This window comes from Caloenas nicobarica, chromosome 2, assembly GCF_036013445.1.
Source record: "Caloenas nicobarica isolate bCalNic1 chromosome 2, bCalNic1.hap1, whole genome shotgun sequence".
Lineage (NCBI taxonomy): Eukaryota > Metazoa > Chordata > Aves > Columbiformes > Columbidae > Caloenas > Caloenas nicobarica.
Window position 1 is genome coordinate 71,512,109 of NC_088246.1, and position 26,315 is coordinate 71,538,423.

At 42.2% G+C, this 26,315-nt stretch overlaps 2 protein-coding genes and 1 long non-coding RNA gene across 5 annotated transcripts in view; 1 reads left to right on the plus strand and 2 right to left on the minus strand.

Annotated features, from left to right (window-relative positions):
* The window catches only part of LOC135986309 (uncharacterized), a 58,224-nt gene extending 51,971 nt beyond the window's left edge, over positions 1-6,253 (minus strand). The window contains exon 1 of the long non-coding RNA XR_010605868.1: positions 6,130-6,253. This is a non-coding gene — a long non-coding RNA (uncharacterized LOC135986309). The remainder of the gene's footprint in view (positions 1-6,129) is intronic.
* Positions 6,254-6,483: 230 nt separating this feature from the next.
* On the plus strand, positions 6,484-18,313 carry FAM8A1 (family with sequence similarity 8 member A1). Its single transcript, XM_065627211.1, has 5 exons — positions 6,484-7,102; positions 10,600-10,720; positions 12,969-13,092; positions 13,294-13,433; positions 13,764-18,313. The coding sequence occupies exons 1-5, from the start codon at positions 6,517-6,519 to the stop codon at positions 13,906-13,908; spliced, it is 1,116 nt and encodes a 371-aa protein (XP_065483283.1). The 5' UTR covers positions 6,484-6,516; the 3' UTR covers positions 13,909-18,313.
* Positions 16,707-26,315, minus strand: part of NUP153 (nucleoporin 153) — a 46,147-nt gene continuing 36,538 nt past the window's right edge. For all 3 annotated transcript variants that reach the window (XM_065627209.1, XM_065627210.1, XM_065627208.1), the window contains exons 17-22: positions 25,533-25,727; positions 23,925-24,764; positions 21,666-22,028; positions 19,668-19,940; positions 18,262-18,406; positions 16,707-17,794 (exon numbers count right to left, since the gene is read on the minus strand). In XM_065627209.1, the coding sequence (XP_065483281.1) occupies positions 17,710-17,794; positions 18,262-18,406; positions 19,668-19,940; positions 21,666-22,028; positions 23,925-24,764; positions 25,533-25,727 (1,901 nt within the window). In that variant the 3' untranslated portion in view covers positions 16,707-17,709. The remainder of the gene's footprint in view (positions 17,795-18,261; positions 18,407-19,667; positions 19,941-21,665; positions 22,029-23,924; positions 24,765-25,532; positions 25,728-26,315) is intronic.

Here is a 26,315-nt window from a genome sequence, read left to right on the forward strand (position 1 = left end):
AACAAGAAGTCTTATGCAGTAACAGTGTGTTCCTGACAGTCTGAACACACCTGAGAATTTTGTCAGAGGGCAGAGGTTTAAAGACAAGGAAGAAGGCCTTGCATGGACAGACCCAAGGTATAATTGCTTAATCTGAAGAAAAGGCTAATGAGCCTGTCTATTCTTGGACACAAGAAAAACAGAACAGGTAAGAAACTTTAAAAATACGCAAACAGCTTTTATCCAGTACTCTCAGTCACCCACATACCAAAAAAAAATCTATAACCAGCTTTTGTCAGTTCTGGTCCTCATAAAAATACTTGTCATACATTTCAGGTAGGCTGGACTGTTCCCTGCAACCTGTTCTTAACTTCAAAAATATAAGGGAGTCCTAAATAAGCCAAATAAATGCAAGGTTCTGATTCTACCCTACATGAATTTCTGTACAATTAAAGGTTAAAAACTCATTTTCTGAAAAATCAAGTATATCTTGAGATAGAATTAGTCAACAAGCTTCAGAATGACAATCTCATGAGCCATCCCACCCATGATCAGTTGTGTCCCACCAAGTCTTCAGCAGCAAGTTTGATCTGTGTTTAATGTCTGACTCCAGCAAGGAACGAACTGCTAAACGCTGAGCATCCCTAAAGTCCTATTGATCATTTCTTTTTACAGAATGCTGTCACACTAGATATGCCCCTTGATTTCAGCTCTACACTGCACTAATATTGTGGTAATGCTCTAAATCAGTGCAACTGTCAAAACAGAAAACAGTGCATTTGGTGCATATATTGATATAGAACAAATGTGTACGGCGCAATTAGCCAGTTCAATTTTTATAAACCTGCATGGGTCAAATATTCACCAGTATAGATGCTGTCCATCAGCCAGTAAAATACATGTAAAAGAGGAGTTTCTACTGTGTCCAAATATAAAAGGCTTTTTTCCTATTAAAAGTTTCAACAGATCTCATACTTTCTCAAATAGAACCTCTGTAAAAGTACTCATGAAGTACTCTGTACATGTACGTCACGAAGTTCAACAAAGGGAATTGCAAAGTCCTGCATCTGGTTAACAACCACCCCACACACCAGTTTATGTTGGAGGCTGCCCAACTGGAGAGCAGCTTGGCAGAAAAGGACCTGGAAGTCGTGGTGGACGCCAAGTTGAACGTGTGCCAGGAAAGGCGGCTGATAGTATCCTGGGCTGCATAAGGAGAAGCACTGCCAGCAGGTCAAGGGAGATGATCCATCCCTTCTGCTCAGCACTGGTGAGGCAACACCTGGAGTGCTGGGTCTAGTTCTGGGCTGCCCAGTACAAGAGAGACATGGACATACTGGAGAGAGACCAGAGAAGGGACATGAAGATGACTAAAGGACTGGAGCACCTCCCCTATGAGGAACAGCTGAGAGAACCGGGACTGTTCAGCCTGGGAAGGTTCAAGGGAGATCTGTTAATGTCTCTAAGTATCTGAATGGAGGGTGCAAAACGGACAGGCTCTTCTCAGTGCTGCCCAGTGACAGGATCAGAGGCAACGGGCACAAACTGGAACACAAGAGGTTGCACCGGCACAGGTTGCGGACTTTCCCTCCTTGGAGACATTCAAAAGCCGTCTGGACATGGTCCTGGGCAACCAGCTGTAGGTGGCCCTGCTTGAGCAGGTGGGTTGGACCAGATGACCTCCAGAGAACCCTGCCAACCTCAGCCCTTCTGTGATTCAGTGATACTTGCTTAGTTATTTAAAATACTGGTTACTACTAAGAGTTAGTGGAAATTAGAAGTATTGAGGTAGTGAGTCCATGTATCCACCAGATGGCAGGAACCAGCTGAGGCCCAGGCCTCTGCCAGCTCTGTTAATGAAAAAATGTGGGACCACAGTGTTCACGAAGGATGTATATACTGTTTGCCAAGGAACTGGGAAACTCTACTGTCTAGAAGTCACCGTAAAAACATTTAAAGATTACTCTGATTTTGAAATTATCATTTTAGTAAAAGGAGAAGGTTTGATTGGGATGAATGAGGAAGAAGAAAATACAACTACTTGTTACCAGTGATTAATTTGATCTTTTGGTTTTCTGAACACCGCTAAGCATATATCCATTAAAAGCATACTTAAAAAAAATACCTGATTTAACTTAAAAATAATATTTAACAGAGCTATTGAAGATAAAGGAGTAAGTAATTTCAAGTCTGCATTTGAAAACCAGGCATCTTTTCAATGTCCTAGGGAATTAGGCACTTGCTAAGACTTCCCAGTGCCATAGTTCTTATCCAGACAAACCATTCTTGTTCTTACTTCTTTCTGAGTCCTCAGTGTAGCTGAATCAGCATGAGTTCCTTCCATGTTACTGTACAACATGCATGTTCATAAACCTCTGCCTCACGTTGCTTTCCCAGCGATCAAGCATTTGTCCATTTGAAACCCTTCAGCTAAATGGAGGTAATGTTCACTCAATTACACGATATGCTAGCAAGCAGAGCAGTTATCACGAACATACAGGACAGGTTCCCCTGCTGGAGGTGATTTGGGCCCATTGCTGTGAAAATATTGCCCAGAAGTAGCTACTCCCTTCAGAAGGTTCCTTTAAACAGGCCCCTGACATATGAAACTGTCATTAGATAAAAATCACAAATGACACTCCCCAATAAATGTTCTGGCTACCAGAAAACAAGAATGTGCCCCCAGTTTATAGTTGAAATAATCCTGAAAAATCTTTTCAGGTGCCAAATTTTTGTAGAACAGAGAACGTTCCCTACTCCTCCAGCCAAAACCCAGTGGTGATCTCCTAGGCTTAACCCTGCTTCCCTAAGTCTTGCAGCATTCCAAGGACCCTACCTGATCACCACTGACCACCAAAGACTCTTCTCCAAATCCCTAGTTCCAGTGCTCCTTCAATGAAGGCACACTCATATTTCCTCTCTGGGAACATTAAGAAATGTGATAGGAATTAGGTAACTGGTAGGGCTTCTGAGTGCCACGCTGCTGAGTAAAGCTGTTTTCTGGTGACTCTTCATTCAAACCAGATCAAAGTCAAAGGCAAATAAAGGTATTTACACACAGCTCCCAAACCAGACAGTACTAGTAAACAGGCAACCATACTAAAAATATATGTACTCTAAGATAAAAGTGGAAAAGTTCCTTTTTTCCTCCAGTTGATTTGCTCTGGCCTTTTTATCAATTGTGACCATTGAGATTGTTTTCTGTCTGTATTACTCTTGAAGTTGCATCTATTAGCATCTATTATTCACTCATCTCTCAGTGAACTACAATAGCTTTTAATCTCTCCTTCAAAATCCTCAGATGGATGAGACAAATCAGTTTCAGAGCGAAAGGCTACATTGATTTGAGAGACAGTTGTGCCATTTTTCTACACTGAAACATATAATGTTTTACATTATACTTACATAAATGCATAATTTGGTTTTTTTGGCTCAAGTTTTATATTCTGTACCTGGCTCCTTGCCCCAACAAGCAGTAATGTTCTCACTCTTTGTTGACTCAGTGTGTATGTTTGAATAATGAAGAATCTCTTTAACCAACACTTGCATTTAATTTCACTCTGTACATGAACATACACACTTGGTACAAATGTCTAAATAGCACGAATACATGTAGGCTGCTGGGTGTTTTGAATGACAAGAGGTCGCTGTTGATCAATGTTCAACAACTCTCATCCAAGTCTTTAAAAGAGCTCCTATTATTAGAACACTTTGGCATGATGCAGAAGATGTGATCTGCCTCCTCCAAGCACAGGAAGGAATTGAACTTCATTTTCTTACATCCAGATGAATGCTTCAGCAATTTATTGGGTTTTTAAAAGTTTTAAAACCCTCCCTTGAAAACAAGATGCTAGAATGTGGATAAAAAATGGGCAAAGATACACCTCTGTAGCTCTGAACAACAGCTAGATTTACACCAGACCAGTGCTCTATTACTTCCCATTGATTATTAAATATTCCCCACTCAAGAGAGACAGACATGGCTTTGCAGCATTACCTATACTTAAACAGCTTAATATGGGATTCCAGATTCACCTTAAACCTTAACTACTGCAATATCAGTTTTTAGGTTCTTACCTCCTTCTTTTGGTCCAGTTCTAAACAACTCCTCCTGCCTAAATCTCATTTCTAAAGAGGATTTTTAGCTGCCAAGGCATTCAACCACTTATTTTCATCAACTGGTACAATGAACTACCCAAGATTATCTGCCTTCCTGACTCTGCTAACAAGAGAAAGCAAACTAAAGGAAGGAGAAATCAGTGCTGCAGAAGATTACATGTGTGGCAATCTGATACACCAGTGAAACAAAACCCTTTGTCATCAAAAGCCTCAGCTGTGAGTTCCCCACCACTAGCAAGCCCTGTTGTTATAACATCTCTGTCATATGCATCCCAGAATAGAATAATCTGAATGCTTGCAGAATTTGTAATCTTTTTTGAGTCACTTTTTAAGGCAGAATAATGAAAAACTAATAACTGAAACATTTGGGAATGAGGAAATATTACATTGTCACTGTTACCTGTTACGCTCCTTCTCTCCACTGTCAGCCATTCCATTTCACCTTGAGTATCCAGCCTAATAACATATTGGGTTCTAACTTGGTATGCCTGTGTAATGCTGCTGGTGACCCTAAAATTTACATGTGACTGTCAGCATTATATGAAGCCCGTGAGATCTTGTAATTGTACCTTAGGATCTGATGTGGCTTGCAAAACCTGTGGCCACACACACACAAAAAAAGTCTGACACTGTATGGTCCTCAAGGGTTTGTGGTAAAAACCCAAATTAAAAAAATAAAATAGACTGTAACTGATGAAAGAAGAAGTGAATATTATAAAGGAAGAAGCTCTGGTATATTACTATCAGTTTCCCAAGCTAGTTTTTCTATTAGGAGTTAATAGCTGGTTTAAGATAATGTTTTTGTCTATCTTCCTTTCATTCTTCATTGACCTTCCTCATCATGCTAAAACTTGCTGTTTCCCAAATGATTTACCCATATTGATTTCAGCCAAGTCTATGTTACAAAACAGATCCTAGTGTAATTAGGACCATATCCCCATGAGTGCCAGCACCTAACGTAACTGCATTTAATTAAGATAGAACGGGTTATTTGCTAAGCACTTTTGTCAATTCACTTCAGTTTATCTATGTAAGAGACTCACACTGCAGAAATTACATAAGTTTTTAAATGATTTAGGGTTACGTGGGAAAATAATGTATTTGTTTTAGTCTAACAGAAGGAGAAACTTTTTTTTTCAGCTATGCTATTTGCTGTGTTAAAATGGGAAATATTCCATGTTTATAGTGTATATTACTAGTTAATTCAGTATGGAGCTAGATTAACTTCTGTGTTATATGGAACTTGTGGTCTGTTTGAGAAGCTTAATAGTACACAGGAACCTTAAATACTAAAAAGCAATTTGGAGAACTGCATTTAAACTTGCTGTAGAGATCCAGCCTTTTTGCACAGGAAGAACACGAATGCAACAGGAGGAAAGAAAAAAGAGGGAGATGGAAAAGAAAGCAACGTTTATACCGCAAAATCGAAATGCAGAGGTACACAAGTGGCAGTTTAACAGCTTTTTCCCCTCTCCAGTTTCAACCCACTTCCTATTACCGAAGCGTTCAGAGAGTTGCTGGAGGTCAGGAGCAGCTGCGACGACAGGTGGCAGCGAGTGGGACAGCCAGCTGCGCCCAGCTGCACCTGCCCGACCCGTGGTTAGGAGCTCACCTACCGCAGCCTAGGAAGAGCAATAAATCTGCGGCCTGGGCCAAACTCAGCAGCCAGCCGAAGGGACAGAAAGTTCACGCTCTGCCTCCGCCATGCCCTGCTAAGGGGACGTTCGGAGAGGAGCGGTGTGGGAACGGCTCGCACCGAAGATGAAGGGCTCCCTGCCCACATAACCCGCTGGCCTAACCGCCCTGGAGCAGCCCCCACAACCGCTATCCGCCTAAGCAGCCAGGGCTGGGTGTTTGGCTGAGGAGAAGGGCGACTGTCTCCCCCGGGCGGCTGGCGACACAGGCCCGACCCGAGCGCCGCCGCTGAGGGGACGGCAGCTCCTCGCGCGGCCTCCGGGCGGCGCCACGCCGCCGCGGGGGGAACCGGGAGCGGGAATCCTTGGTGTTTTACGCTAAGGAAAAAGTACGTGCCTTCTACGCTTACGCGGCTGCTGAGAGACCTCTCCAGAGCGCGGGCTCTTCAGTGCTCGGAGCGATTGCGCTTTTTCACCCCGGGGGTTTTTACCTCGGGAGAGCTTGGAACCGCCCCGGGCAGACCTCGGCCCTGCCTCCGCGCCAGGCGATACCATCTTATGGGGGGGAGTGAAGGGAAGTAGCCTCGTTCTTTCCTGGCGCAACGGTAGAAAGGGGGTTGCTGGAGGATGGTACGCTCCTCGTCAGGCTAGGTGTCCCAAGGGCTCCGCCTCGTGTTTGTTGACTTCGTCTGCTTCCCCCCCCCGCTTCTCCGCGGTAAGTGGGAGAGGCCAGGCGCCTCCCCAGCGCCTGCGCGCTGAGCGCGGACGGTCAGTGTCAGAGGGGATGGAGGAGACGGCGGAGGCCGGCGCGGGCCGGGCCGGCGCTGAGGCGGCGGCGGCGGCGATGGCGGAGGGCGACAGCGAGAGAAGTGACAGTGTCGCCGGAGGGGAGGCCGCCGCTGCCGCTGCATCGTCAGCGCCGTGCTCCCCTCCGGCGGCCGTTGGGGGCGAGGGCGGCGGGGCGAAGCCGCTGAGCGCGGCGGAGTACGCGCGGCGTGTGCACCAGTGGCTGTGGGACTCGTACTGCGGGTACCTCAGCTGGCAGGGCTGCCTGCCCGCCCTCCTCGCCGCCGCCTCCGCCGCGCCGCCCTGCGCCGCCGGCCCCCCTCGCGTCCCCGCGCCGCCGCCACCGGTCTCCCCGCCGCCGGGGGCGGCCGCCGCTGCCGCCTACTACAACCCCTTCTACCTCTTCGCTCCGGCGCCGGCCCACACAGCCACCGCCGGGCCGGGGCCCCACGCCGCCGCAGCCGCCCCCGCCCCGGCCTGGCCGGCAGCGGCGGGCAGGTTGGCCCCCGTGCCCAGGCCGGCCTCCGGCAGCGCCGCCGGGACCAGCGGCAGCGGCGCCCCCAGGGAGACGGGGCGGCCGGCAGGTGAGTGGGGGCGGGCGGGGGCCGGCCTCCGGTCGCTTCGCGTGGGGAGGAAAGGAGGCGGCCGGCCTGGCCCTTGTCACCCGTGGGGAGGCGGCTGGCGGCCGCGCGGGGTGGGCGGGGAGCGGAGGCGTCGCCCCCGACGGTGCCGCCTTCGGCCTCCACGGGCCCCTCCGGCTCTGTTCTGGGCAACGGTATCGGGAGAAGGACGTTTGGGGGGACGGGGGTCGCGACGTTGGGGGTCGCCGCGCCTCGGTGGGCTGCAGAGCCGGGCGTGTAGCTGTACCTTGTGAAAGCTGACAGCCCGAACGCCAGCCTGTAAATCCAGAACTCTAATCCGTAAGCAGGTTTGGGAGGATTGACCTGTACGTACATCTTACAGGTTTAGCGTTTGTGGCGTGTTTTCGTGGATATGAAGGACTGTATTTTTTTCCTGCGGGGCTTACTCTTGTGGTGACAGGCTTGTAACACATCTAGCTTTATAAGTAACCTGTTTCAGTGGTGAAATATAAGCTCATTTTATCAGTTTTAGTGGACTTTTGTGCTCAAGTAAAGTTATTTAATGAAATAGAAGTAAAGAAGTAAAAACGTGTGTGCATTCAACAAGCTGGTGGCAGGACGTGAAATAAACAAAAGTCCGTTAGGGCTATAAATACTGAATACTGTACATAGCAGTGCTTCTGTTTATATTTGTTTGGAGGTAAGACGGACTTGCTCTGATCACATCATTTCTTGACAGGTTGAGGGGCACCTGGTTGAGATTCCCTGAATATTTGGTAGCACCTTGGGTAATGGTAGAAAACCATAGAGCAAAACATTCTGATGGACTTCAGAGAAAAGCCAGATCTCCTTTCTTTCTGGAGGGCAAAGTACAGTGTTACTGATCTGTGACGTTATTTATAAGCTCAGTGGCTGGGTGCGAGGAGAAGATGTTTTTAGTTGCTTTTCTTCCTTTTGAAGGGAATCTAGCTTCTGAACTCGCTTCTTTCTTGTGGTTTTGAGCAGATGTTGTTTAAATAAGGTTGTAACACAAAGCAGTATTTTCTTTAATTGTGCCCTGATTCTAGGTTACAGATTGTTTTTAAACAGATATTGCCAGTCACTGAAAAAGAGGACATAGACAAAGGCTAGACTGAAATTCTTAGATGATTTTTTTTTTTTTAACCTAGTTCTCCAGGAACTAATGCCCTGTGTTAAAAGTAATTCAGGGCAGGAATAACATTTCATGCTGTTGAACATGTTTCTTCTGAATGTTAAATACTGCTGCAACACCAGGCCTGAAGGGAACTTGATGTGATATAGTGATACGATACAATTACAAAGACTGTTGTGCCGGTGCTTTGGCTGCAGATTGCACATGGATGTATCTGGAGCAGCTGAAGCAATTATGGCTCCTTCTTTTCTCCTGCCGATTTTTGCCCACACAGCAGGCTTGGCAGGGCAGGTTGTGTGTCTGTCCCTACGTCACTGCAGTTCACAGCCCCGTGTGTTTACGTAAGCTGAAATAAGTGACAGCTTGTGTTAATGTGACAGATTTTAAACTGGGATGTCAAAAAGTGGAACTGGTAACTGCCTCTTCCAGTTCAATCTGCCTGCAGGTGGGTGTCAAAGCACCAGAATTAACATCACTCTGGGCAGTAGCAGGCTTTTTGTGGAAGGTCATCATGATTTAAGAACATCCTTTTGCCCCTTCTTGCCTTACTGGAGGAGATTACTGCTCTTCTGCTGGGAACAGTGGAACAGAAGGTGTTCTCAAGCCTCACCTGCTCTGCCTGGTGCGAACCCATGTTTATTGCTAGTTTAATGCCCAGACTTTGAGCTGAGATGGGTGTGTGTTGCATTTGGCTGTCCCTGCTGTACACATAGTAGCTCCTGGCAAAATAATGGATTTCTGATAGAAGGAACATCTCAAATCACTGCAATGGAAATCTGCCAGAGTTTAAGGCTTACCAAGGGTTCCTAATATAACAGAGTTTAACATAGTTTTAATACTTATTTTCTTAGCACCATTTAGCTTCTTCCTTATTCACTTGTTGAGTCTAATATATTCAAATGAAACTGGGCCACTAACTTCAGCGAATGTGTTCCTTTTAACAGAGCAAATGAATGGTTTCATCTGCCACTGTATGCTCAAGCCAGGACTGGGGAAACTGGCTGTGCTCCCTTCTGCCTTAGTTGAAGAGTCTTTAATTAGAATTTAGTTGACAACTTGGAAATACTTTGACAAGGAGAATTAAATCCAGCTTGGTATTATTTACATAACAGTCATGCTACTCAATAGTATCGATTCAGAGTTATCAGTGAAACAGGAATGAAAGAAAGATCTATGAACCGAAGTATGTTAAATAAGAACTTGCTCTTACCTAATCATTGCTCGATTATACTTAACCCATTTAAAAAGCACCCAAGTGCTGTGGGCTTTCAGCTTCACTTGCATAACTTGTGAGGCCAGGGCTGGCATTATCGGTCTCAGCAGCTGAACTGTGGAGGCTTATTCTAAGTGAAATTTGATGATGTTTTTTGAGATTAGAGAGAGGAACTATTTTCTTTTCTTTTTCCTTTTCCCCTTTCCCTGTGCACAGGGGTTGGTGTTCTGAGGAACACTAACAAACGCGGTCACTACTTTCCACAAGTTACATTTAGTAGCACTTGGGTATTTCTTAATGAAATTTCAATGTGAGTCCTTGGTAGTTTGATATTAGTAGTTGTGTTTGGGAAATACAGAGAGGTAGATGGGTTCAGATTAAAATTATTTTGCAACACTATTCGTTGGAAGCCTAAGATACTCTTTAATATTTTCATTGCTTTAATCATCTGAGTTAGCGTTAGCTTGTAACTGTGACTGCTTATTTTGCCCCAATTTGCACTCGGCCAATTAAATAGGAGAAATATGTTAGATTTTCTGGTTTGTGGTAGGGCAGCATGCTGCGTTTTATTATAAGAAGATGTCTGTAGGAATATTTATGCCAGATATGACTAGTATTTTTATCCATTCCTGTTTCTGGGTCTGATTTAAGGCAAAATAGGCAGTGTTTTACTTTCAGAGAGCTAGTACTTGGTGCATACAGAAGCCTTTCTGCTGGGCAATAGGAAGTTGTGCTAGATGCAAGATCTAATTTTCCGTTATCTGAACTCTGAGATTTACTGAAATCTGTCTCTGTGAAAGCTGTTCTAAATGAAAGAACATAAACATTGATGCATTTTCAGTGTACTTTGGTTCTTTAGCGGGGTGGGATTTTGCCTGTGATCCTAATTGCGAGGGGACTCGGAGTTCTGAGAGTTTCATTTAATTGAAGAAGGTTCTTATAACTCAGTGTAAATAATTCAGATCATTTTCTATTCGTACACTTTTAGAAGTTTTCTCGAAGAAGATGTGAGCTGAGATCAAAATGTTGATAATGTTCTTGCAGTAAGGTTAATGTGAAATGTTCTTTAGATGATAGTGTTAACTTTGTGTAAGCGCAATAAAATCTGAGTAATGTTAACTCTTTCTGTTACAGGTCGGGAGTTCATTATCCCTTCTCTGGCACACAGGTTCATAGCAGAGATGGTGGATTTTTTTATTCTCTTCTTTATAAAGGCAACCATTGTTTTAAGTATTATGCACCTCAGTGGAATAAAGTAAGTTGAACAATTTAAAGCTTTATTATGTACAGCTTTAAGTTCTTCATGCTCTTTGAGGCGTCATGATGTGTATATGTGGTATGCTTATGCATATGATGGCACTTAGTAACTGTCAAAAGTGGAGGAAAAAGCGCCCCTGGGTTAACCTCCTTTTAAACGCTTTCTGATTTTGGGTCAGCCGATGGAAACAGCAAATTTGTACAGGTGTCTTCGTAGGCTCACGAACTCCCTACTAAGGACAGATTAGACTTGCGGTCTTTATTTTTGGGAGGCAATAGCAACATTTTTTAAAAGTCCTCTAAAAAATTCAAAGAAAAAGCGTTGATTGGTTTTTAAACAGCCTTCAAAAATGTACTAGGTCTGGCTGGGATGGAGTTGATTTTCTTCATAGCATCTTGTGTGGTGCTGCGTTTTTGATTTGTGACCAAAACAACACTAACAACAAAAAATTACTTCAGATCCCACATGTCAGATATGTATGTACTTTTAAAATACAGCCAGATTGCTAGGAATGCTACCATGCTGCAGTCTTTACTGGGCATAAGTTGGGTTTCTTAAAAAGTACAATTAAGCATCATGTATCAGCTGTACACTAGATTGAAAGATTCTTCATTTCACATTTTATACTCAGATGTAATACTTTACCTTAAAGACTGGTTTTTTTATCTGCTTCTTTAACTGCAGGTATCTTACTCTGTAGCTCATGTAGCTTTTCTGCTTTGGGTTGGTATAATCAAATATGTTGTTCTGATTAGCAGATGAGAGCTTGGTGCAGTCAGTAATTCTGTTACTGTACAAACACATTTCAGAATCCAAGTTTTCTGCGATAGAACCTTCCAAATGTTGACCGACTGTAAACTGATACTGTACAGATAACATCTTTCAGATACCTTAAGCTGCTGCTTGGAAGGTGTGTGGAAGAGAGTCAAATCCAAAACAATAAATATGTCAATGTAAATGATCAGTGTTTTTTGTTCAGATAAGTATTCAATTGAAATGCCAAACTCTCAGTTCTGTTTAGTCACCAAAGCCTCCAACTCTCACCTGACAGCTTGTATTCCCATCTTGGTTTTAGTAGGCTGAGAATAATACAAAATGAAGTACTGGAACAGTGGGGAAGAACTATGTGTATACTGCATCTCTAAAGCAGTGAAGGTGATGGAAAGAAAGGGAATTTTTTTTCAATCAACAGTATATTCAATATTACTACTTTTCTAAGAGCCAATAAGTTGCTTACAAGTTACTTCAGAGAAACATTCTGGGGTTTTTTATGCTCGTGAGGTGTGGTGTCCTTGAGGCTGGGCTCAGCAGTTGTCATGAAAAACAAATGTCCTCACAGGCTTGAGATAGAGACTTCAGGCCAAGGTTGTGTTGAAGGGAAATACAGATTGTGCTACACTTTTTTTTTCTTAATTCCTAATATTTTTTTGGTCTTTAAGTCTGATTAAAGAGGAGGGCAAGTAGTACAAATATGGATGGACTGTTTTGAAGTCAGACTGCACATTTCTGTGAGTAGTAGTTACTGCTTAGGAGGTGAGTGAAAGGTCCTTGCCTAGATTCATGTTGCAGGTATGCCCATTCCAGGTGTATCAGATGAGAATGTTAAATCTGTAGAGTTTATCTTGTGGAAATACACATTTGACCCCAAATTGATGCTTTGCTAACTTTATTAAGCCAAATAGCTGAAGATTTCAATTGCTTTAAGTTAAAAACTTCTTCCTGCATGCCAGGACGTCTGCCTCTAGAAGAGTGTGGTGGGCAGTTAAGAGTACTGAGAATGAGGAGCCCTGGTCATGCAAAGGGAGGCTGAGTTGCGAGACTTGCAACTTCTCCCTTGCGTTTATGGAGAGGAGTGCCACTCTTTTTTTTTTTTCTTGAGAGTTCCTGTAAGGAAGAGACTTGGATGCCTTCCATTTATACAGTTAGGTGATCACATGCAGAATCTCTTGTTGATCTTTCAAGAAGTGTGAGAATTTTCAGAATGCTTCTGCAGCTCACTGCCCAGGAACACCATTGTGCGAAAGGGGTAATAAAGAATGTTTCGCTTCTTGATGAAAAAGACAACACAAACTAGGCAGCAACTCAGAAGGAAATCCAGTGTTCTGAATTTTAATGGCTTATTTAGTGTCAGAGTAGCCAAGAACCTTTTGTTCTTCTACTAATAGCAGAACTGAAGGAGTGAATTCTAGTATTAAAGGGGTATTGGGAAAAAGATGGTTTTAAAGTTCAATCTTATTTTGTACAGAGACATCTCTAAATTTGCCATGCATTACATCATAGAAGAAATAGATGAAGATACGTCCATGGAAGATTTGCAGAAAATGATGATAGTAGCTCTCATCTACAGGTTACTAGTCTGCTTCTATGAGGTAACTACTCATTAACATCTGTAATTAATAGTTGTCCGTTGTTGAATAAATGTTTAAAAAAAACCTATCGCCATTGGCCTATAAAGTAAATCCTATTTATATAGTATTTTGGATTATGTTGAAGTTTTGAGGAAAACCAAGTTTGCTAGACCAGTTGACAACATGGTGGTGTGTGAAACTGAAATAACTTTTCTTTTACAGATAATCTGTATTTGGGGAGCAGGTGGAGCAACCCCAGGGAAGTTTTTGCTTGGTCTTCGAGTTGTGACATGTGATACATCTGTACTAATTGCGCCCAGCCGTGTGTTAGTCATTCCATCCTCTAATGTCAGTATGACAACGTAAGTGCTCTTAGATCAGTCACATTGCTTGCAGGTTAGTAGTGTGGCAAGCATGCAATTTGGAAGGAAATACACTATTTCTTTGTTATTGGCCTTTGCAATAATTGGATTGCAAGAGCTATTGTTAGATTCTGTGATCTAAGAATAAAACAGCAGTTATTCAATCATGTCAATATTTTTCAGGTTAGGCCATAAAATAATCTCCTCTGAACTCTGGAGATCGATTTTTGTGCTGTGCAAAACTGAGGTGCTAAACTTGAAAGTACAACTGCCTACTAATACAAGCAGAAAGGCGAAAATAAGGCACTGAATGTTTTATTCTCATTTCAGGTCCACAATACGAGCTTTGATCAAGAATTTTTCTATTGCTTCATTTTTTCCTGCATTCATTACACTGCTGTTTTTCCAGCATAACAGAACAGCCTATGATATTGTAGCAGGAACTATTGTGGTAAGAAGAAATGGAGTCAGATGATAACAAAAGATGAGATTTCTAGACTGGTTTTTAACATCCCCTCCCACCCCCAGTGAACAAAGAACTACCCCGAAACTGAAATTCAGGTGTCTATCAGAATCTTTTACCCAAATGAAATGGGAACTGATTCAGAAGGTAATGTTCTGCTCCAGGATGATGCCAGCAGCTACCTTCAAAGTATTGGAGTTTTCATACATGCCAAAGAAGTCTGGGAGAAACAATACGTATTAAATCTGAAGTATTAACCTCCAACTGATGAGAAGGAAAGTGACTGTATTAACTGCAGAAAGGAGCTGTTCCGTTCATCAGTCTGTGGAAAGCAGATACCTAGAAATACTCCACCTAAAAAGAAATGTCACTCCTACAGTTTTGGATGTTGGCAGGTAACTAGAAAATCAAGTTGTTTTCCAAGCAGTTGCCCAAGTCATATGATAGACTCTGAGGGGAAGAGAACTGCAGTATTAGACAGTAAGGCAAATCATGTTAATTGCCCTGTGTGTTAAAAGAGCTGAGCAGTGTTTATCATGTCCCTTATTATTGCTTCACAGATCATATTCCCTCACCTCTTTAAGTATTTTATCAGAACATTAATGTGAAGGTTTTTGCATGATTGTCTCAAGCATTATCACTTATTTCACGTATCAAAGCTAATAAAAAAGAGGTGAAAAAATAGCTGCTTTTTCTCTGGGAAGGGTATGTTACACTGCAATGTTAGTGAATTAGTGTGTGTAAATAATTTTGGAGCTGTGAACAGTACAGATCATGCTAATGAAAGGTAACTCTTGCATCTCTTTGGAGTGAAAGCACTTGTTTGTTTCTTGCATATAATATGAAGCAAAACTGAATGTGTTTCAGGAGCATGCGGAAAACACAAACTGTGTTCTGGGTGTAAATCTACAAAAGTACAAATACTGGTTATTTTCATTTTATAATTCTGGCTAATTGTATATTCAGAATAACTTAAATACTGAATAAAGAAGCCTAATATTTTGCATGACTATATAGCTTTGATATTAATGTTTATTCTCATGTTGTTAGTATCTTGAGAAAGGAATATAAGCGGCGATGGGAATGTTGTATTAAAATTTGAGTAAGAGTTTAGAATTCTTCTAGGGCCCAGTTTTTCTCTGTTCTTCCCTTAGGTGTAACTTGTCAGTCAGTGGCTGAAATTCTTACCCTACCTTCAGTTTTGGACAAGGGTTTGGCTGATTTCTTAAAAGTCTCTGGATAATCAGAAAGTGTATCTATCAAAATACCTCATCATTTTGAGGGTTACTGTTGTTTTACACTAATAATTTACTCTTTGGCATCTTAAATGTACCATGTTACTGACATGCATCACCGAAATAAAAATGTCTAAGCAATAAATGACGATAAGCAGGCCTGAACAAAGCAGCCTTTTGAGGTTTCTTAGACCACTTGGAGTGAAGCTGTTTAGCTGAACCAGAACTTTGCTGAAGTGTTCTTTCAAAGAATTGCACTGTTGACTTAAGCGTTGAAGTAAAAGTTCAGGCAGGGCAATCAGCCTGCCAAGCTAAAGCTGCCAGAACTCACTGAAGTCACTTCTAGGGTGAGTCTTCCCTATTTACAATTTCAGTATGAATTCAAAAATTTTTTTTCCTAGTTACTGTAGGAGTGAACTAGAAACTAGGATACAAGATAGGGGGAGGAAGGGAAAAACAACAGCCTTGGCTGAAACTTTGCTCCCACTTGAGATAAGGGAAAGTATCTCTTACCCTGTAGAAAAATACCACCCCCTTCTATAGCAGGTTAAAAAAAAATTATAATTCAGGAACAGAGAACCTGTCCATGGAAATATGTATACATTATGCTGCTGTAAATGCTAGGTTTTAGTTTTATGCAAGTTGCATTGAAGATGCAGCTTTTTTGTTTGTAGGATGAGTTACTTGGCAGGTGATAGAGCTAAAGGGAAAAAAAGTGAAATTTGTGGCACTTTTCAGATTTAGACATCTGGAAATCACTATTGTGTATAATCCTTCCACAGCTAGAGTGGCAGGATGTGCCTGAACAGCAGCTTCCACATGTAGTTTTAAAGTCTAGTTGCTGAGTATGTTCTATTTATAGAAATAGTGATTGGAGCTCTACAAGTTAAAACTTCCACAAAAACAGAAGTTGGCCTTTGTCCTCCTGTCAAGTCTAGTTTGTGGTGAAAAAAGGATTTCATAATACCGGCATGTGTAGGTGTACAAGGGCCAAGCAGCACTGGGGCGAAGGGCAGCAGTGTGAGGAAAATACCCTGGCAACACCTCTGAAGACAATTAAAGCTTACGCAGTTGTGCATGTCTTTTTAGTTCTAGCTCTAGCAAGCACAAATCTCAACCATAAACTGAATGCTGTGGCTTAGCAAAAGTTAAGCTGTGGTCTCCAGACAAACAAAAGCATTTCCTCTCATTTTACTAGAATGGTGTCTGTTCTCTAAGAAGCTCCTCTAACTGGAACAGAAGTGGAAAAATCCCCAAATCACTCAATTCATTTGTAGGGTGGTGTGTTTTACTTTTTTAAATAGCTCTATAAAAATTAGCTGCAGCCATTGCAGCCAAACAACCGACACACTGAGATGGCTCCAAGCTTAAAAGTCTACAGTAAAACTCCCCTTCCTAACAAGGAACCTCTAACTAATTTAAGATCCTGTAAAATCAGCATCAGTGTCACTACCAAAAAGCAGAGGTTGGAGAAAGCACGTGACATTGCTCAGGTTCAGTGGATCATCTTGTATGGTCGCACCCTTCATGGAGAATTCAAAACGCCAGACAGTATTTCATAGTTTTTATTGATGGCATTTATCCCATGGTTTAACATGTTAATTATACTGTAATAAACATGGCTTTAATATTAAACTTTTCCTTATTATCCAAAGTCACCACAGTCCATTTCAGTAAATATAAAAATATATACTTAATACTTTGTACAATACTGGTTTTTGGTCCAAACAAAAATGGATCAGAAAAGCCAATAAACTTACTTTAAGAATTCCCAATTTTAAAGATTTTCTAAATGGATTTAGGCAACTTTGAATAATGGGATTTACATAAAATCTGAGACAATACTAAACAAAAATGGCCGTAACACACAAAATTAAGATTTCAATTTCACAGATTTGTTATGCCAAAAGTACAGAGAAACAAAATTGTATTTACACATGTTTCATAATAAAATAACAAAGGCGAGACAGGTGATAAAGGGCTGTAAGAATGAAAATATAGAAATAGCGTATAATTATTAAATGAAGAACTACAGATCTAACAAGTCCTTAGCATGGATCATCCTTAAATCAGTCTTCCTCTATCAGAAAATTTTAGTGCACGATACACCCAAACTCACTCACTTCACACATACACCAGCACAAACTCAGCATAGAAATCATTCAGTATCAACATTCTCTACTCTATACAGCATCCCTCGCTGATATAATTACAATTTCGAGGCGTCAGTAAACGCAGATGAGCGCACATAGTGGTGCCGATGAAGAGGTATTGTACAAGCCATTCACTGCGCAGGCTCTACTCACGGCTACAGCCAGACCATGCCGAGTCAGTGAGAGGAGGAACTTGCTGGAGTTCTAAAATAGTTTTGCTTGAGAACGGCCCTGTTGCCAACTTTATTCGTTACCAAAAAAAAAAAAAAATCTAACTGGGGAGAGGGCAGGGAAGGAAAGGGCGGCAGAGTTTTATATTCCTTTAGGCAGATCTGACTTGAGCTAACCCAGCATGAGGTACGATCCCAACAACTGAACAATGCAGGGTAGCAGCTGCTTCGAAAGTTGCTTTACCAATCAGGCGGTTATTTTCTACGTCTAACTGCAGTCTTTATCTTCCGACCAGAAACCGAAGATCCAGAGGCAGAGAAAACATTTTTCCCATTAGTCCTATCAAAAGAAATTAGTAGTTCAGAGTTTAGGACAGTGTAGCTGAAAATTCAGTAGCAGCACTGAGTAGATACTCCAGAACAACCGTTTCATAGTCTTGTCTCACTAGTTACCAGCTGGCAACAAATGGCATATGATGAACAGGAGGAAGAGAGTTCCAGAAACCAAAAGCAATTAAATCTCTCTTATTCAGAAGGGAAGCAGCAGCATAATGGCTAGATACGGATTTTACCTTTCGAGAACAAGACCATTTCACATCCGTTGATGTGTGGTATTTCTGACAACTAGGCTCCTTTCCAGATACCGCTGCTTAGTTAGCCAGTCAGGTTAATACACGGAAGGACGCCAAATTTAGCGTCAAACTCCAAGGTTCATCTGAACACTTCATGATTTAACAGCAGCAGAGGCTGAACACCGTCCACTGATACTACCCGAAGCTCAAGTGAAATTCTGATACAGTCTCTTACCCCACTGTAAATCCTGGAGGCTGGCTGAACAAAAATCCTGAAGAGCCAGAAGGCTGTGCCGGTGCTACGGGTGCAGGAAGATTTGCACCAAAAGTAAATACTCTGGGGCTATTTGGAAAGTTACTTCCAAACTGGAATACAGAACCTGGGAAGATGGAGTGGAAGCAAAAGGGATTAAGAAAGCTGAAATTTGATGTCATCCTTTCCAACAAAATCCTCATGTTCTTCCCATTGTCTTTAATGAATTTTTTTACAGGTCACCCAAGACAACAAAGTTGGCACCACAAGTGCCAGATTACAACAGGAACAGTACACAGAAAAATTCACTTCAGTAGAGAATCATAAAGGGATTCTTAGTGTAACACTGCTGGCATGCTGATAATGAATTGTTTGCTAACTTCTGTACCACCATTAAGTTTACACCTGTGCATACGGAATTTTATTAGTAAAGTCTTAAATTATAGTATTGAATCATGTAGATTTGTATTTAAGTAAACTTTCCTGTGTTCACTCAGTCGACCTGGGGACTTGATTTCATTTAATGTGCTAACACAGCACAGACAACCCAGGGAGATTTTTATCTTTAAACTGCTGCCTGATTAGTGCAAGACTGAGTAACGTGGTGTGCCAACTAATCTACTGATTGGTACGAAAATATCAGTTACTTTTAATGGAGGCTAAACTTCTGGAGGTTAAACTTCTAAGATGAAAAGAGCACACCTCTCTCTTTAAGGATTTGATGTGACGGTATCAAATATGTATGGTTCTGGCAGCATGTTTCTTTTTTAATAATTACTAGTGTGGAACAAGTCTTTCTTACACTTAAATAGTAAGGATCCTTCCCTGCTCCCTTCCCCCAGTACTCATTAGTAAAAAGAACTTTACTTAAAGCCTTAACCCATAAGTGCTTAAAAATAATTCTGACCACATTCTTACACAACAAAGACCCCAATCCAAATAAATTGCTAAAGCCTGTTAATGAAGTCAGATAACTAAGAACTACTCTAACAAATCCAAAAATAAGCATTTTTCAGTGCTTCTCCCATTCTGGTTCATACAGTCTTACCAGTGAATACTCCATGGGTTTCAACACTTCCTTTTCATCTCTAGATCTCTCAAGAAAACAAACCCCAGGATTTAGTGGTAGGGTTGCAACCTCGGTGTGTGCCAAGCCTCTTGTGGAGGAGGCTTACTGTGAGGCTGGCAGACCTTTGCCACATCCTCCACAGTCAGGAGTGAGACACAAATAACTTAACCCTGTAGCCATTATTTTTATGGAGGGTAATTCTTAAATATGTACGCAAGGCAGAAGGTCTTCTCCATATAACTTAAGGTGCACTTCATGAAGAACTCAAACAAAAATATAATCTGTGAGACCAAAAGGGAAGAGGTTGGTCAGCACTCACCAGCACTGGGGGCACCGGAGCCAAAACCCGGCTGTTGGGTCGCTTGCTGTCCAAACAGCGAGGGCTGAGTGCTGCTTGTCACCGAGCCGAAGGCAGGAGGAGCAGGCTGAGCGCCGGCTGAAAACAATGGCGTCGACAGCGATCCAAAACTCGGAGCGCTCGGCTGGCTGGACCCTTGACTCTGGCCAAATGCCGGTGCCTGACTGGTGCCAAATGCCGGGCCGGCAGCCGGTGCTGGAGGCCCAGAGCCAAACAGAAACGAAGAGGATGACCCTTGGGAAACAGAAGAGAAATATCAGGATACACAGGATTTTCCCCCCCGCCGCAACGAGGATGAATCCAGAAACAAAGGTTCTAAAACCTCATGTTTCCTAAGTCTGGTAGCTGAATACTCTCATCTTAATTTCAAACTAATTGTGTGATTCTATAAAGTGAATACTACATCAGCCACAACAGGAATTGCACCTTTTCTTGTAAGTACCATGAGAAATGCCAAGTTTATGAGTGTCAGACAAAATTAAATATCAGATACATTGGTTGTCTAGAGTCATATTACTATGTTAACATTCATGTTCTAGAAACAGATTTCCACAAATAACACATTTTAATTTGTATTTACTAAAAGCCGTTTCTATCATGCACAGAGAATACTGATTCAAATTGTATTTTTCAAACATGCAAAATGCAGCTCCTGATTCACTAGGAGAACACGAATCTTCCTTGTCAGCAACTGCACCCCTCCCTGCCCAAGTGTTTACCATTATCAACTTCTGGAGGCCTAATCACGCTTGCAGTGATCTCTCTGTACTGAAAAACTTTGTTCAGCAGAGTTATTTCTCTGTGTAACATCAACAGACAACCAGCTCGTTTGTTTAGCTGCTTTGGTTCTGCACAGCCAGCAGAAATAGTGAAACGAAAATACGTGACTGAACAGTGACTCCGGACATACACAGCAGATCTACTACGCAAAATGGGACATTTTAAACAGTGCTATTAATGCAATTTAAGCAGTCTTCATGCAACAGAAAATACCCTCTATTGCACCATAACTTGGAATGGCTGACTGCTTTTCTTTCCAAGAACAGAACAGATAACTGGTAAAAGTTAATCCAGACTTCTGCATTAGAAAGAAATCCTTTGAGATGTTTGAAATAAGGCATCGCCTACTAACGAAATGACACTGAAAATTACTGATTTGTAAGGTTAAATAGATCTGCTGGTTGTTGTAATTCAGCACTGTTTTTGTCTCTGATACACAAAAAAAAGTGTGCAAATTTAATTTCTGTGAATGACAAGGCTAAGCGATCACATCAAACTAGATGAAGTCTCTTCCTCACAGGTTCAATTTTATTTCCAACATACTGTTAGGCTAGCAGGGAAACACATGATTTAGCAGATTTAGTCTTGTGTCATACTGCTAAATTCATGCAGTGGAGTAGCGAACATAAAATGTGAGGAAACTTTAGATTTTTATCTCTGCCTTCTTCAGACTGCTAGAAAATTAACAAACACTGGCCATAATGCTTATTAGAAACCAATCCTAAAGCAGCAGCAATTGTGTGTAAGGTACTGTCTTCCGATATACTTGTGAAGGAAGGATTTTGCAAATCTTGACATTATTTACAACACTTGAGAGTTTTAGGTATGGGAGAGAAAAGGCAGGAAAGTTGCAATTCATTGACTACTAACTGTAAGCACTGGACTGACAGTGAGAAGAGAGGAACTATTGCTCTTATGAGGAAAAGTTCCTATTTGAACTGAAATCCAGTAAAGAGTTGTGCTTTGCATAAAACAACACTGCTGCCCGTTCATTGCTAAACTGTATTTCCCAGACTATGAAAAACTGAGCCCAAATTTATATTGTTGAGTATAAATACTCGATATTTTTCTCTACTTCCATACATTTGGCCTACACATTCTCCAAAGTAAAATATCCACGAAACGGTATGATCCACTATGTAATGGCAAAACCGAGAAGAGCATCTATTTAAAATGTACCTGTTGAACTTGATGTGGTTGTAGCTCCAAAGTTAAAGCCTGAATTCGATGTATTGGTACTGCTGGCTCCCGAACCAAAGAGAAATGACCCTGTGCCGGTGCTGGAAGATGTGGTTGCTGGTTTGTTTTCTTGAGAGAAGCCAAATGACTGGGATGCTGCAGAGTCTGCAGAATTGCCAAAAACAGAGCTGCTCACAGTGTTGCTGGGTTGTCCGAACACGAAGGGAGCGGGAACAGGCTGAGGATTTGAGGAAGAGATGGCGCTGCCAAACACGCTGCTGCTGTTGGCTGAAGTGGTGGGTACGACAGTGCTGGAGGAACTTGAGCTCAAGAAGCTGAAGGATGGCTTTGCTGCTCCTTGATCTGGAAGGAAGAGCAGTACATAAACCACAACAGAAATGCCAAACGAAGCACAGCAAGTAGACTCCTGTTTTAATCACTGTACAAAGAGCAGTCCTGAATGACACCTCTGCTACTATGCCAGCTACTGTCACTTATGTAAGATCCAGATTTAATGTGCTGATTGCTGCCATCTATAATTAAAGGAATGGAAGAATTGTGAAGAACGAGGACACCGTTGCAGTCTATCTAGGCTTCAGCGCTTATAAACACTAAGCACTGGCTGTCATTACCTGAACCAGTCTTAACCGGTACTTCTGATCTTTGAACAAAAATGTTTCAGATGTTCTTAGAAGAACAACATCGATCACCTGTAAGTTTTATGGCTTTGCTCAAGGGCAGTGTTGAAAAACACAGCCATAGAGGTGCATTTGTAGCTTGTTCAAAAATACAGCCCTGTGCATACAGCTTTAAGTCAAGCAAAGTTTACCAGCCTCCTAACTCTCCCAAGCTTGAGATCATTGTACTTAAGCACCTGCAAGACCTGCTTTTAGGAGCAGAGAACAACCCTCCATTAAGACCATTTTTATAAAGTAATGAGTGCAGTTTTACAAGCTTAGAACAGAGCTGTCTGTTAAAGTCATTCTTCCACTTTCCCTAAGCTGCTGGTCTAATTCTCATTATTGATTTGTGATTTTGTTTCCAATTTCCTACTATCTTTTTTTTCCAGCAGTTATGACCCCTTTTCATATATGCAATTTTTAAATGACTATACCATTCTTCAGAACACTAGTTAAGATTTCCTTTTTGCACAGGGTGCTTCATCAAATTTCTGTTACTCAACCAAACTCCAGAACTTTATCTGGCAGGTAAAAACCAAAACAAATCCAACCTCAACACCCCCTATCCATCCACCCACCCACCTATCTCCCCTCCCCAAAGCCCACAGTCCTCCAAAAACCTGCCTGTTCTGTAGCAGTTCAACCTAAGAATACTGATTAAACCCAGTATAACCCTATGTATTGCTTTTATTCAAGGTTACTTACTGCTGTCCTTTTCCATATCACTTCAGAAGTTAGGAACTAATTCTGTTCTCTAAAACACAGTTGCTATGTCATACAAATGGAATTTAACAACTACAATTTTTCCGCACAGTGATCACCACTGAAGAACTCCAGAGTTTCAACAAATTAAAGCAATACAGAACTGTGTAATATCTGTGAAGTGATTTTTATCCCTTTGTAGCAGTGGAGAAACAGCAGGCCACCCTGCAGCACAGCTGCAGGTACATGGGCATAAGACAGTCCCTCTCTCATCCACTTTCACTGTGGAAAGCAGCGCCAGTGTGAGGCCTCTATACTGCACCATACTACAGCTGTGCTGCTACCACCGAGACAATACAACTTCTGCACTCATACAAGAAGCGATACAGGTTCCTTAAGGTGTGGCAGTTTTCTTGTCTAAACCTAGTGTTAAAACTCACTGAAATCATAGAATGTCCTGAGTTGGAACGGACCCACAAGGATCATCAAGTCCAACTCCCGTCCCTGCACAGGACAACCCCACAGTTCACACCGTGTGTCTGAGGCCTTGTCCAGTCTCTTCTTGAACACTGTCAGGCTTGGGGCCGTGACACCTCCCTGGGGAGCCTGTTCCAGTGCTCCACCACCCGCTGGGGGAAGAACCTTTTCCTATTAATTATATCCAACCTAAATCTCCCCTGAGGTAAAAACGACTTGGTACATATTGTCTACACACCAACAATCAGAACTAAAGACAGGCTGCAGGCAGCAATTAAACCTTTTCTAAAGCTCTAATACAGGAACAGATCAAATCCCACAGAAGTTGTCCAATGTGGCTTCAGAGGTATTATTTGATGGACACGAGCTGACAAGTGAAGACAAGAGATGTTTTGTTTACCTGAATTACTGGTTTGTGCCCCAAATGCAAAAGTCGGCTTTGCCTGCTCACTTTCCTTCTCCGATGGTTTAGCGAAGCTAAAATTGAAAATAGGCTTTGCTGTGCTCTCCTCTTTGGTATGCTCAGCCATCCCAGCTGAAAAGATCGGTTGTGCCTTTTGCTCTTCATTGTCAGCTTTCTTTCTAAATGCTAATGGAGCAGCAGAAGTGACAGAGTCCTGCTTCTCTTCTGTCCTTCCCAAAACAAACTGTGAGGCAGGTGCAGCCTCCACAATGCCAAAAGAGAAGCCTCCCTTTGTTGAAAGGGTTTCATCCTTTTTTTCATCTGACTTCTTAAATGCAAGAGCAGGCGATGCTACCTCCTTTTCTGCCACAGTTCCGAAAGTGAAGCCACCGACTCCGGTTTTATTCTCATTGATAGCTATGGAAGAAGTAGAAGTCGTGCCAAAACCAAAGCCTCCCAAAGCTGGTTCCTCTTTCTTTTCCGGCTGTCCCAGGCTTGCTGTCCCAAACTGAAATGTTGAAGGAGCCTGACTTGTAGATGGAAGTCCAAAGGTAAAACTGTTACTTTTACCTTCTTTTTTACTGTCTTCCGATTTAGAGTCTGAGGAAGAAACTCCAAACTTGAAGTCCGCTGAACTAGTAGGAAACTTAAATCCCCCAGTCACAGTGTTGGAGGATGCAGATTCAGATGCAATGCCGAACTTGAAGCTCCCGTGATCTCCAAATTTAAAATTTCCTGTGCTACCTAATGTATGAGAAGATTCAGAGGAGGGTGACTGGACACCAAATGCAAATGATGGCATGGCAGCATTAGTGGACACAGCAGCAGTACCAAAACCTGCAGAAATAAGTAACAATGTTAAGTTTGCAATATATGATGTAATACATGTAGGCTTTAGCTACACAGCCGGGATTCTAGTCCTGAGCTTCTCACAGTCGAAACTGTTTAAAACAAACCAACCAACCAACCAAATAAGAAAACTCTACACTTCCTCTCTATATACACCTTTTTGCAATAGTATTCTTCTGCCCACCACCTGGCTTTGAAAAGTATGCTGCTAACTTATATGAAAGTCTAAACTCCAAATGAACAACACATAAAGCTTGTAAAGAACAACTATGACATCAATGCTAGCTCTTCTCTAAAAAGCATAATCTTTTTCTGGGCACAGGGTATGGAAACATAGGCACGTTACTTTTCCTAGAGGAAAACTGAACAATTTTGGCATACCTCAAAGGAAAAATAATGGGGAAGGGAAGGGAAGGGAAGGGAAGGGAAGGGAAGGGAAGGGAAGGGAAGGGAAGGGAAGGGAAGGGAAGGGAAGGGAAGGGAAGGGAAGGGAAGGGAAGGGAAGGGAAGGGAAGGGAAGGGAAGGGAAGGGAAGGGAAGGGAAGGGAAGGGAAGGGAAGGGAAGGGAAGGGAAGGGAAGGGAAGGGAAGGGAAGGGAAGGGAAGGGAAGGGAAGGGAAGGGAAGGGAAGGGAAGGGAAGGGAAGGGAAGGGAAGGGAAGGGAAGGGAAGGGAAGGGAAGGGAAGGGAAGGGAAGGGAAGGGAAGGGAAGGGAAAACTGCAGAATGTACACGCTTGCTTTTCCCATTAAGTATTACCTTTGAGCTCTGCTTTGGTGCCTGGCTTTGCACTTTCACAGGCTATACATTTTGTGGCTTCTGCTTTGTTTTCGACCAAGCAGACCTCACAATCCCAGCTTCCTTCGGGCTTCTTGAATTTGTCTAAATCCAAGAATCCTCCAGAAGGAGCAGAAAACGCAGAAACACTGCTACTGGTCACAGGCACTGAACTCCCTGAGAAATAAGCAAAGTAGTTAATCATCCTGCTGAAATGATAAAGTGAACATGAACTTTCTAAGAAACTCTTAAATTCTCACTAAATTACAAAGCAGACAAGTGTAACAGCAAAGTAACATCAAACTACATGTTAATTTCAGTCATACTCAATCTGAGAATATAAACAATATTCATCTTTATGATTTTAAGGGCAAATTGAACAAATGACATTTAAACAGCAACTGCAGTCCATACAATACAGCAACACAGCCTATTTCAGATGTAAATGAAAGGTGGTGTACTCAACTAAAACTACAAAAATAATTTCTGGTGGCATGAGTAACTCAGCCAAAGTTAGCACCACACAAGTCAATGATCACTGTCAAGTGATGCAAGGCTGGAATTTATCAGAATGATTCATCATCAAATCCCAAAGACAGACATGTTCAAAACTATGCCGTGACAAAAAACAAACAAACAAACAAACACAACAAACAAAAAAACCACTGCAGAGGGGAACTCAAAGTTTCCAAACCCACAACTCTGTATTCAGTACACAAGCTACACTGTCTTAAACAGCAGCAGAAACTTCTACAAAGAGGCCCA

What these genes read in the sequence shown, in the direction of transcription:
- FAM8A1 (XM_065627211.1), top strand. Translation starts at nt 6,517, where the DNA reads ATGGAGGAGACGGCGGAGGCCGGCGCGGGCCGGGCCGGCGCTGAGGCG. An exon ending in GGAGACGGGGCGGCCGGCAG is followed by an intron (nt 7,103 to 10,599) that starts GTGAGTGGGGGC and finishes TTTCTGTTACAG; the next exon opens with GTCGGGAGTTCATTATCCCT. An exon ending in ATGCACCTCAGTGGAATAAA is followed by an intron (nt 10,721 to 12,968) that starts GTAAGTTGAACA and finishes TATTTTGTACAG; the next exon opens with AGACATCTCTAAATTTGCCA.